Raw genomic sequence first — 12,297 nt, forward strand, 5'->3', positions numbered from 1 at the left:
GGTGAAACAGCTAATCAGAAATATATACAGCCATATCTATATCTCTCACTGAAAATGGTTTGCACTACAGTCTTTCAATCGTGGAAGCAAAAATATTCATGTCCTTCCTTTATAATTGTGGTGGTCTCCCCTTATGCAATAGATGACAAAATGAGGTATTATACAAATGAAGAAGATTAGCATGGGCAAAACCTATCAAGTGGGGAGACTTAGAAGACACCTACAGCATTTTCATTTGCCTCTAAACAATTACAAAGACATATCAATATTTTAGCATTTACAGGCTTTTCACATGCTTTCTCCTACCTACACACATTTGCATCTGTCTCTTTTCAACCTGTAAACTGTTTTTTGTGCCAGGGATGGCGAGCACTTTTCTCAATGAACACTGGCTGTGTCATGAGCAAATGAACATATAAACTGTGCTGTGCTAAAGCCAGCCTGAACTCTGGCTGCAGATGATCAGCAGGACCAGCCTGGGGGATTCCTGGACATGCAGGTGGGTGTGACAGGGACTGGCTAGTGGCACAGAGATTGACCAGGTGTTTGATATCCACTGACAGACATGGCCTGAACATACAGTCAGTCAACTCTCCTAAACACCTGATGGCTCTTTTGCACCAACTCATACATCCACAGAGCATTCTGGTTTGCTGTATGCAGAGAACGCGCACTAGTATTTTTATATCTAAAAATTATCTCTATATCTTAATCCTGTGTCCTTTTCCCTGAGTGCATCCATGATAAGTTATAGTTATCTCAGGTGTGCAAAAAGACAGAGTATACCCATTGGTGCTTTCAAAGAGAAGAGCCCTTGCCTAGCAGAGCCCGTACCTCTCCATTGGGCACATGGCTCATTCCCCATTCCACTGATTACTCCCTTCTTTCTAGCAGTAAATAACACTTGCAGTGCTGTCTGCATGCCTTGGACTGGGAAGACAGAACACATAACTATCTTCAAATCTGATTCCTGTGCAGAGTCAGCCTGCAGGGGAAGAGAGGCTGCAAAAGCGTCGGGTCTGTCATGTTCCTGTCTCTGTGCAGTGGGAGTCCCCAAGGTCACAAATTCACACAGACAGTGATGAGAAATAAAAATACTTACTGCTAAAATACTTGGGTTGCGCTGCAGTTTGTTGTAAGGACTATATTTAGGTTTCATAGGCTTTCCTGCAACTCTGTCCTTATGCCTTCGGCTGGAAATGTGCTGAAATAAATATCCTCACATTTAATTAGCTCTTTAAATATTTCTCAGTTTTGAGTTTGAAACTGATTTATCAGCAGGATATGCCTAAGCCCCTGTTTGTAAGATAAAGTGGGTTCTTTATATAGAGCAAGGATGAGTTTTGCTAAATTAAACATAACAATTTGGAGCATATCAAATAGAGAATCAGAAACTAATCAAATACAGCATACTTTGTGATTCAAGACAGGCTCTGCAAATTATTGATATTTTGGTTAGTATTTCCTTTTTCCACTTGAGGAGCTTTAAACCAGGCAGAGCTGTAATCACTAGGTTAGAGGGATATTCAAAAGTAAGAGGTAAATTTCCATCTTGCTGATACTGTTCAGTTGTGTAAACAATTCAGTATTAGCTGAAGGAAGAACCTGTACCCAGGGATATGTCTACACATGCATTTAAAATTCTCTTAGAGCCAGCTGAAAAACAGGGAATAAGAGGACACATTCATACAGCACAGCACCATCCAGTCAGAGATTCCCATTTGGGTATCAGAATCACTGCATTTTTATGGGCACAGCTCCGAACCCAGGGCTAATTGGCTCAGACAGAGAACAGCTCCACAGGCACACAAAAGCCACACTGTTAATGATAATGTTGTTCTACATAATTCAGACATATCTACAGTACTACCCCATAGGTGATGGTCCCAAACCAATAGATTTGAGTCATGTTTTCCTTCTCACATAGCATTAAACATTATTACAGCACACTGAAAACAGCACCGAAAGATGAATTCAGGGAACCTCAACCCAGAGTTTCTTATATTTAGGAGAACAAGGTTCACATCCCTATCTTGAACCACAGAAAACTTTTAAATGAGATCTGCTATACCATTGATACTGATACCTCTGCTTTTACAACTATCAAGACCATTTTTCCCAACTAAATTAATAAGGTAAACTTGGCCTATCATGAAATATTTATAGATAGTTGTGGGAAGGCAGATAAGAAATACTAAGTTCATTCAATATTCACCAACACATCTTCACACAGCCCTACACTGCCCCTACAACATTGCAATGTAACTTCAACCAACAAAGAGCTCCAGATAGATGCAAGTTACCTGTTTAAGCTGAATTTCTGAATTAACATGGACATCACAGATTTCACAATGGAACGTCTTGTTCTGCAGTCCTGAGCCTTTACTGCCATTCTGCACCTTCATTCGGGATCCAGGCCTAGGGTAAGACTTGATGGGACCAGCACCGTTCCGAGCTTCGACCATGGTCTTGTGCTTGGAGCCTAATAGGCAAGGAGATGCAGGTGAGTTCACAATCAGCAGCACAAACATTCCCTGAGCTTTGGGACTTTGTAACATTTATTTCCAAGACAGAATGGTTAAAATCACCACACCTGGGACTAATGATCACTCTTGTTTCAGTCAGTGTAGTTCCTGCGTTCTTGATCTAAAGGCAAGCCAGAAGGCTTTGTGCAAAAAAGGGAACAGCAGGCATGCTGGACCACACTGTTTGGGGGCAGTATGTGCCAGGATGGCCAAAGTGCTTGCTGCTTATTCTTTTGCCAAATTCCATAGAGCCAGTAAATTGCAGAAAAGAGTATTAGCCAACACTGGGACAGGAACCACAGCAATCCCTCAAAACCTGCCCAGGAACTGTAATACTTCAATAAATATCCTCTGATTTGGAAGAAACGTCTGCTTTACCCATTTCAAGAATGGATTACAGCTGTAAAACCAGCTTCAATAGCTTGTTAACAAGCTTTACATCACCAGCACACCATACGCAGAGCACACTAGAGATTGCTGCTTGTAGCCCAAAAAAAGACACATAACTAATCTTCAATAATCAAAAGATTCTATGACATCTAGGAAACCTTATGAACCCACCCTAAAATTATATTTAAAAAAATCAAATAACAAATAAATTACTGTAAGTTTTACCAGCAAAATAACAGATAGTAATGATAATGAGATAAAATATGAAAGAGAGAGAACACTAGCATTTTAGAAACCTTAAGTATTGTAGAAACCACTATGATCTTACTGTGATCCTCAGTGTGAAGGTGTGAAGGGATCTGATTAGTTAACATGAACTGTAGGGATTTTGTCAACTAAAAGAGAGTACACGAAGGACAGTTAAAAAACATTAGAGTGTTTTAATAGAATCTCAAAAACCAAACAGGAAACTGCCATTAACGGGACCAGTGTTTTAACTTGCTATTTTAAGTTTTAACTAAAAGATGCTTCAGTGAAGTGTGGCTACCACCTTGTAACATTGAATTTTAAAAATGCTAACACACAGCGGACTTGTACCATATGGATACTCACCTGTATTGTGGGCTTCTAATTGTGAAAGGGAATTCACAGCCACTTTGCATAATGAACAGTAAAGTAGTTTTTTGGCTTTTTCCTCTTCTGACTCAGTAACTGTGTTAGCAGCTCCATTGGTGCTCTTAGAAGATGAGGCAGGTGCTGCAGGTGCCACTCCAGGTTTGGGAAGAAAAGGATCCACTTCTGTACTGGACTGCTGACTTGCACTGTTGGCTTTTTCTTTCCCTTTATCTTCTAAAAGAAACAAAATACATATGTTGTTGTTTCATGCCACACATACAAAAAGCATACAGTAATAGTCCTGTGGGCTTAGTAAACATAACACAACAGGGGGCTAATTTATCTCATTTTTATAAAAGAGAGCAGCATCCTTGAGATCTTGTTAAAAGTCCTGCCATGAAATGTGTGTAATTTGACAAAGAGGGTGATTTTCCTGTTTTTAAAGTTACCAGTGAATACCAACGAGTTCACCATATTCATGCCAGCTGTTCCTGTTGTGCTGCAGGCATGGCCAGCTGAAAGGAGCCCACGCAATACCAAAGGAAGCCAGGCTTAAGGACTGGACAGCACTGAGAAACAAGCAGGGCTTTGCACTAGGGATTAAGAAATATTTCTCAAAAGCAATACATTTGCCTTTGGAAGGGCTCAAGTTTCTCAAAGTCACGGGGAGGACACTGGAAGGCTCCAGTGCCATCTTGACATACATCCCTTGATTCAGTTCCAGGAGTTGTGGTACTACACATGAACACAGTTGCTAATATTTTTAGCTTTTTCCATGAACGACTCCCTATATATTTGTGGATCATGTGGCTTCTGTGTGCATTCAGTGCATTCATTTATCACTTCACAAGCATGAGTCTGTGCTTCTACATGGCAGGTAGGCAGGTATTACTTCATTTTGCAGATGGCGATCAAAAAGCAGGAGATAAAATAAAACATCCCAGCTGTGCCTACAGAGGAACTTTGTGCCAGAGCCAGTATTTAAATGCTCCCTGCTTACATGCTGCCCATCAAGGGCTCATTGCATTTGAAGCTGTTCAACTGGAGGGCTTGTGACCACAAGCCATATTAGCTGCCAGCAGTAAAACAAGCTCTGTCCAAAACAAGCACAGGATGGGAGGGGGACAGTACAGGGGTGCTGGTATGAGCAACCCCAGCAAAAGAGACATGAATAAGTGTCACTCTGAACAGCTGGAATCAAATTTCATCATCTAAGCAAGTACAACATCTACATAAGAGCAGCCTCCCCATTTGAAACCCATGGCTTAATTTGAAATAAGAGTTGAACTGACTTGAAAAACTAGGGTCTATTTTGAGCATTTATTTTTTAACATGTACCCTTGCACTTCATGTTTATAGCTACCAGACTCCATCTTAATATGCCTTTGTGTATCAGGCCAAGACTGTGCTACCAAGAACTCTGAAAACAGGATTGTACCCACTCAAGCAAACACTTGAAAGTGTGTATGAACTATGAATAGCCATCCTGAAACTAACCCCCACAGCTGTTGGCATATTTCCCAGAAGTGCATTGCAGTACATCAATTTTGGATTGTTATAAACCAGGAGAAAGAAAATCCTAATAAAAGAACTATTATTTTTTAAAATAACAATAAAAATACTTGGAAATTACACAATATGAACTGTATTAAACATTGAAAATAGTCAAAAACAAAGATTATTATTATGACCAAATTAATGTTAAAACCAGATTCTGAAGGTATTCTGATTGACAAAGTATGACAAAAGAAATTGATGTTAAATTGTACTTCATAGGCTATTCAATTTTAAAGTCTCTATAGTAGGTCGCGTCTGCAAAAATCTAGAATAATTTATATGACTTATCAGTCTTTATAAAATAGAGTTTCAATAAATAACATTTGCTAACATTCTAAATTAAAGAGTTTTCAATATGGAAAATTCTCAAAGGTGCTAACATCTATAAATGAAACACACTGAGTAGCTGTCATTTGCAAATATACGTTACTGAAAAATAGAATTGTTGTTGTTGTTCGCGTTCTGTGGAGATCCTAGGAGCATCCCCTAGGTTAGGGAGACACAAGAAGCTTCCCACAAAAAGCTGTTGAGACCCCATTGGCTCCTCCTCTTGTTCCTCTGTCCCTGAGCCACTCCCTCCCCATCCCCTCATTGGCCATGATTTTGGTACTGCCTGGATACCACTGCCCAGCCCCTACCTCTGGGGAGAGAGAAACCTGGACTCTGGACTCCCCATAAGTGTGCCTTGGACCCTGAACATCTCACCACACGGCTGAATTAAACATCTGTGGATACCAGGCAAAGGCCCTTTTTGCTTCCTTACTCTGGACTTTATTGACAGCAATTCAGGCTACAACATTGCAGTCTGAATATGCAATATTATACCAAATTGCAAAAGGTGTAACACTAAGATACATGTGAACCAAACTGGAATTAAGGAAGGTTCCACAGTATTTTGCATTTCAGGCCTTAAAGGAAAGATACACCTACATAACTGTAGGCTGTATGTTAACATATACCAACTACACTTCTAATTTGGCTTTGGGATTTTTTTATATATAAATACATGGGATTTTGTTCCCTATGTGCTTTTTTTAATGTAAGGATAAAACTTTGCTGTTTTTGAAACATTGTCCCTGTGCAACAACCACAGTGCTTACCCTCCTGCCCACAGCCCCTGCCTGCACTGATCTCACTGACCACAACAAGAGGGAGCAGACTTTATTTGTTTTACCATCAAATTTTGTCTGTGGAGTAAGATCCCAAGATATGGAAGAAGTTCCATTTTACATGGGCCACCAATCACCATCACAGAGTGATGGTTTTCCAACACTGAATTTAACAGATTATTGAAAAAATTACAGATTCCATTTCCCACTTCTTCTCACTTAGCTGGCCAACAGCTGATGTAGTATGTTGATTTATATAATGCTTGCCAGATTTACAGTGTTTTCACTATTCATTTTCCAAAAATTCTAGAGTACACACACTAACAAGAAAACTTCTACAAAACCAGAGAGAAGTTACCAGCATGCAGCTGGGCTCAAATCTGCCAGTATTGCAGCTTTTGGGAAGAACCTCAGTTCACATAATAATTCCATCATTTGGAAAGCTTCCTGACACAAATAAGCTCTTCATCGATGGGGATGTATAAGGAGAGACATACAAGCCCTCTATGAATTAATGTTTCCTTCCACCATTCTAAATGTTTAATGCAGAACATCTTCAAAGATCATCATTGTAAGGTTATTATACAGTTGAACTCCCACAGAAAGTACACGGAGCTAAGTGCGTATTTGTCACTGCAATGGGCTCAGAACTGCTTTTTCCTGGCTTCTAAAATCAGAAAATTGCACTTCTCCAAATGGGCTTTTGATAACAGCTTATTGTTTCAATCCACATAATTCAAAACACCATTACTTACAGTTTTATGTTTGAGACAGAAATGCCAACTGCAAAGCACAGGAAATGCAAATTGCATGTATATACAAAGCACAAAGACCATTACTCTTTTATTTGTACTTACAGCACAGAGCTAACAATATCTGTATGCAGAAATCAAAAAAGGTAACAGCTTAGGGCTGCATGCATACCCGTACTTCCCAGCTATCACCACCTTAGAAAATAGATGTGACTTGTGAGATGCAGCTGTAGAATTACAGTCCTCTTGCTATTCTGAAGGTATTTATTGAGAATAGGCTCAGATTTGCTCTAAACTCTACCTGGCTCAAGACCAATAGAGCCAGGCAGAGCCCAAACAAGTGCAGGAGAGAGTCCATCCTGCCTGGATCATGGGCACACCAGCCTCTGTTGCACAGCTCAGCAGAACACAGCTGCAAGCATGAGACCAGGGCAGAACCAGCCTACTGCCTAAAGGCAGTAGCTGTGATTCAGTCTGCATCATGGTCAGGTTGAAACACTCACACCAAAACTCAAGGGCAAGAAGTTAATTTAAAATCTAATTTGTACTGTTTCCCTATGTTCCTTTTCCATGCAGAAAAGCCATATTTCATGTGACTTAAATTCCTCTCTTGAATTCCAGAAAAGTAAATTGATGATTCAGGTTCTTACTGAAGCCTGGATTTATTTTGAAATAGAGCCTAGGGAAAATAACTAAAGCAAGCTAATTAAGTATTGCTTTGGGCTCGGTAATATCAATGCTTTTCTCACCCATTACATTGTTTTAATTCTGCTTTGAAGTTGTTTTCATATATTTCTGCTTGTTTGACTCATGCTTATGTCAGCGCCATGTTAAAATTCAAGACTTATTCATCTGATCAGTACTGCCTCATTTCGAGTACCAAAGTCAGGACACTGCAGGGCAACACCTCACAGGTTCAAACCTACAGGTTCTACTGCTTCACTTCTACAGCTGAAGTGACTCACTGACCCTGGCAGGTCATGCCACTCTCAGTGCAGTTGCTGTGGCATAGAGAATAGGTCGTACCCATTGATGCCATTTATTTCCTTTGGAGTCAGAGGGATGCTTTGGTGCACATTAGAAAGAAGTTTTATTCGGACTTCGTGATGAAATCATACATTCTATTTTCAACAAAAAGCTTAATATTCACATCCTTAATTCAAAATTTACATTCTTGATGAAAATAAAAGCAATGTGAATTTAAAACTCATGTATATATTTAGAAATCTGATAAAGTTTTTCAGTATCAAAAATGTTCATTGCTAGTTCCACTGCTCAACATGCCTACCTGCCCAATTTTTATCACTGATGATACATAAAACATCTTTACAATAAATTTCTGTTCCATAACAGATTTTACAAATTGCAGTTAGAATTAAAATATCTAAGGTACTGATGATATGTGATACACTTGCAAGAACCCTTTCCAATACATATGCTAAAAAGCTTTCAGATATGAAGTTCTGCTACAATCCTAATATCCCTTACATAACTGTCACATTTTCAAACTGTCAAATTTTCTGCTGTATATAATAAATAAACAAATTCACTCTTGCTGTGACAGTAACAGAACAATGTTTCAATTACTTAAAATACATATTTTGTGTCTGTCTGCATGCAATAAAAAAGTATAACTTTACACTTGCCTGTTTCCCTTCTTCACCAGAAACGGGGACTGTTGTGCACAGCCTGTGCTGAAGGCTGGGCATACAGAGAGGGAAGGATCCTGGCACTAAGAGCTGTCCAGCACTGACTGTGATGCAGTTGGCTCTCCATTGGGAAGAGACCACGCCTTGTTTACATCACCCAATGCCCAGCTTCAGCTTCACACCTTCCCTTGTGCCATGTCCTTCACTGCATCCCCCAGCTCCAGGCACTGAACAGCAGCTGTGCACAAAGTACTGACAGCAAAAGGGCAGCACAGGCACTGCAAAGTGGCCTCTGCTGCTCTACAGCCCTGCACTGAAGCTCTTTTGTGAGATTCACTCATTTGCCATCTTAGGTATAGAAGTCTGATTTTATATTTCTTTTACCTGCTTCCACAATAGTGCACATTGCCAAGTTAGAAGAGATCATAATGGAAAAAATACTTTTGGCAATAAAATGTTTATTATTCTCCATTGTAAAGGTAAGAAAATAGTAAAAACATATGCTTCTTTTCTTCTTGAAAAAGATGAAGAAAAGAGCCACACAATATCCAGTGCAATTTCCAGTCTAAACCAGTCACATAATTTTTTCCCATGTAACTCAGTCACTGCATGGTTATCAGGGCCATACAGGCAGTGAGCACAACTGATGCACAGTTAGGAGCAAAGCCTTTGGTTCAACCAGCCTTGTTTATGGTGGTGCCTTACAATACCATACCACTGCTGAAAGAACAGCTTTTTAAAAAAAGGACTGCTTGGTGATCCTGTACATTTTCAACTGATTTTTAACTATGTCACTTCCTATGGTAACTAAAATCAATGGTCATTTCTGAAAGTAAATGTTAGTATTTTGTTTTCAGGATACTGAAAGAGTGGTGCAGATTGGCTTCTGATAATCTTGAGTTCACTTAAGTTGTGCTACAGGGAGCTGCTATTTGTTTGAAGTGTTGATTTTGGAGACTAAGAGAGAGTTTGAGGGAAAGCAAACATGTCTCCCATACTGGTAAAGCTGTACTGAGTGAAACAGATTATCAGGTTCTCCTTGCAATTTCAACAGTTCCACATACGCCTGGGAATATTGGGCTGAATGAAACAACTTTTGAAGCATACGGTGATTAGAGAATGCGAAAAGGAAATCCATGAGATTATCAGAATATTAAACATTCTTGTCCCAAACAAGAAAAGGTAAAATCAGTTGCATTCATTACACTAGTAGACAATCCAATAAATTTTGCTGAAAAGCTTATTAGTAAAGCTAAATTAGCATCCACAATCAAAAAGTAAAAATTTGTCTGTTGGAAAACAAAATTTTCAGGTTAAGTTTGACATGTTAAATGCTTGGCACATGTGTAATAAATCTAAAGAGTGACAAATTTAATTACGTTTTTTCCCACACTTCACAAGGTATGCCCACTGACAATGGTAAAGAGAGGTGAGTTACTCAAATAATTACTCAATAGTCACCAGTTGACCTCTCTGTTTGAAGCTTTCTGCACACAAAAGTTGTTCCCCAGACAAAATGATCAGTTTAGGAGCAGAGATGACCACTGCAGACAGGTATGAAACCACAGACAGACACGACAACCAATCACTGACACAGGCACCATTGTGGCAGTCAAACTTCTCACAAGCGTTTTCCTATTTTTCAGTCCATCACAGCAAAAGAGAAATTTTTAAAGGTGAGAATGAAAGAAGTAAGTTTAGCAGCTGATTGCAGGGAACTTTTTAGGTCGAGACAAATTAGGAAGCTGTATCAGAAGCTGGTTTCAAATGGCTTTTTGTGGTAGGTGCAAGACAACATTTGAAAGTGTGTTACAAAAGGCATACAAAGGTATGGACAGCTTTGAAAGCGAAGGACATAAATCTGGAGAAAGAAAAATCAATACCACAGAAATATTGCAACAATATTTAAAGCATTTAATCCAAAACCCAATAAAGTAGAGAGATCACAGTCAAAGAGATAACAAGCCTGGCTGAATGTAATTAAGGAAAATGTTAAGAAACTACAACAAAATAAAATCAAGGTGGGGAAAAATTATTGAGTCACACTGTACTTGTAGGACTGCCTAACCAAACATTAGGATCTACCCTGGAACACAGTCCTGGGGATAGAACAAGAACACCCACATATAATTATATTAGAAGCAGGAGCTGCTATACATCTCCTTGGCTTGAAATAATGTGAAGGGAGATCATCAGTGTCTGAATTACCAGGATGAAAAGAAGGGCCTCTTTTAGTGTATTAGCAGAAAAGTTACTGAATAGAAAGTCAGACAATAGCTCCAGTAAGAAAAGCAGGTTTCAAAACACTGTTCTTCACAGAAAGCATTTTCTTCTGGTTCACAGCACTGTAGAGGAATAAAGAACACACATACACACACACAATTAATTGTTTTTCTTATGATGGAAAAGATGAACACTTTGAGTAATATATGCCATAAAGATAATAGTAGGACAGCAATTAAGTCACTAGTGGTCACAACCTTTACAGATTTGTAAGTACTCCGTTGCTGCATCTCAGCACCACTCACAAAACCCCCTAACTAAACAAACAACAAAGAGCATTAGATTATTTCTTCACACTCGTTAAGATGGAGTTAGCAAACTTGGATAAGGTATTTCAAAATATTTTTTGTTCTACCTGCACATTTGCTGAATAATGAGACTCTAATGGCTGTCAGACAAAATACCTACTTTCTCACCAGTTGTGCAGTCTACTGAGAAATGAGGCTGAAAAACCCGTAGGGCTCTGTTCTAGAAAAATTCCACTGCAAAACCTACATGCAAATCAGACAGCACAGTGTATCTATTAACCCATTAGTTACTTTTTGTTTTTGTAAAATGTGTTTTCTTGTACTTCAGGCATGTATGAAAAAGAGCTACGTTTTACATAATGAAATAAATCAGTTTGACACATGCTGAAGCAAACAAATTTTGTCTCTATACAAAGATGAGGAAAAAATGGATGTTACAAATATAATGCTTTTTCTCTCAAACACAAATGTGCCTTCAAATAAGCTGCAACATATTTTCTCAAGAAACTGAAGCTACAGCAGTAAATGTCTGTATGGCTGTGCAATATTAGGTGAACTTGGTAGCTAGAATGATTATTTGATTAACTGCATCAGTACTCTCCAACAGGCTGAACCCAAATATCTTTTTTCACTTCAGAAGTATTGCTTGCATGGCTACGCTGCAGCAGTGATGCTGACAATTTCTTAGATTCTTTATTTCTGATTTGGCATACCAAAGGCTCTTACAATGGAACCTGCATTTTCTTGGGTATGAAAGTATTTGTGCTGATCCAAATAAAGATGTAATGTTAAAAAAGGTTTGCTGCTGCAATTTTGGTTGGGTTTAATTTTTATGATAAATTGGATTCATGAGAATTAGAAAATATTCAGAAGTAGACATAGCTCTGCAAGTGTAAAACCCTGCCCTGAAAAATCTATTCCTGTACCTATTTGTGCACCTTCCTGAACTGAAAATTCCTGCTGCTTTAATTACTGGGTTGTCAGAGGTGATCCTGCTGTATTGCCTATGATTTCTAACCAATTACTTACACATTTGGAGATTCTTAGGGAATTGGTTTATGTTGGTTGGCTAGTATCTGTTTTAAGATTTGCTATTACAAAATATATGGATGAAAGCAAATGCTTTTCTAGCTATAAACTGATCTTTTTCTGACACCAGATACCTATTA

General features: G+C 38.8%; 1 protein-coding gene across 16 annotated transcripts in view; it reads right to left on the bottom strand.

The window, feature by feature from the left end:
• Positions 1-12,297, bottom strand: part of ZNF385B (zinc finger protein 385B) — a 155,909-nt gene that overhangs the window by 2,008 nt on the left and 141,604 nt on the right. For all 16 annotated transcript variants that reach the window (XM_002199595.6, XM_030277575.4, XM_030277574.4 and 13 more), the window contains 3 exons: positions 3,528-3,764; positions 2,304-2,482; positions 1,103-1,204 (listed from right to left, as the gene is read on the bottom strand). In XM_002199595.6, coding sequence (XP_002199631.2) covers positions 1,103-1,204; positions 2,304-2,482; positions 3,528-3,764 — 518 coding nt within the window. The remainder of the gene's footprint in view (positions 1-1,102; positions 1,205-2,303; positions 2,483-3,527; positions 3,765-12,297) is intronic.

The sequence above is a fragment of the Taeniopygia guttata genome, chromosome 7 (genome assembly GCF_048771995.1).
Source record: "Taeniopygia guttata chromosome 7, bTaeGut7.mat, whole genome shotgun sequence".
In the NCBI taxonomy this organism is placed as follows: domain Eukaryota; kingdom Metazoa; phylum Chordata; class Aves; order Passeriformes; family Estrildidae; genus Taeniopygia; species Taeniopygia guttata.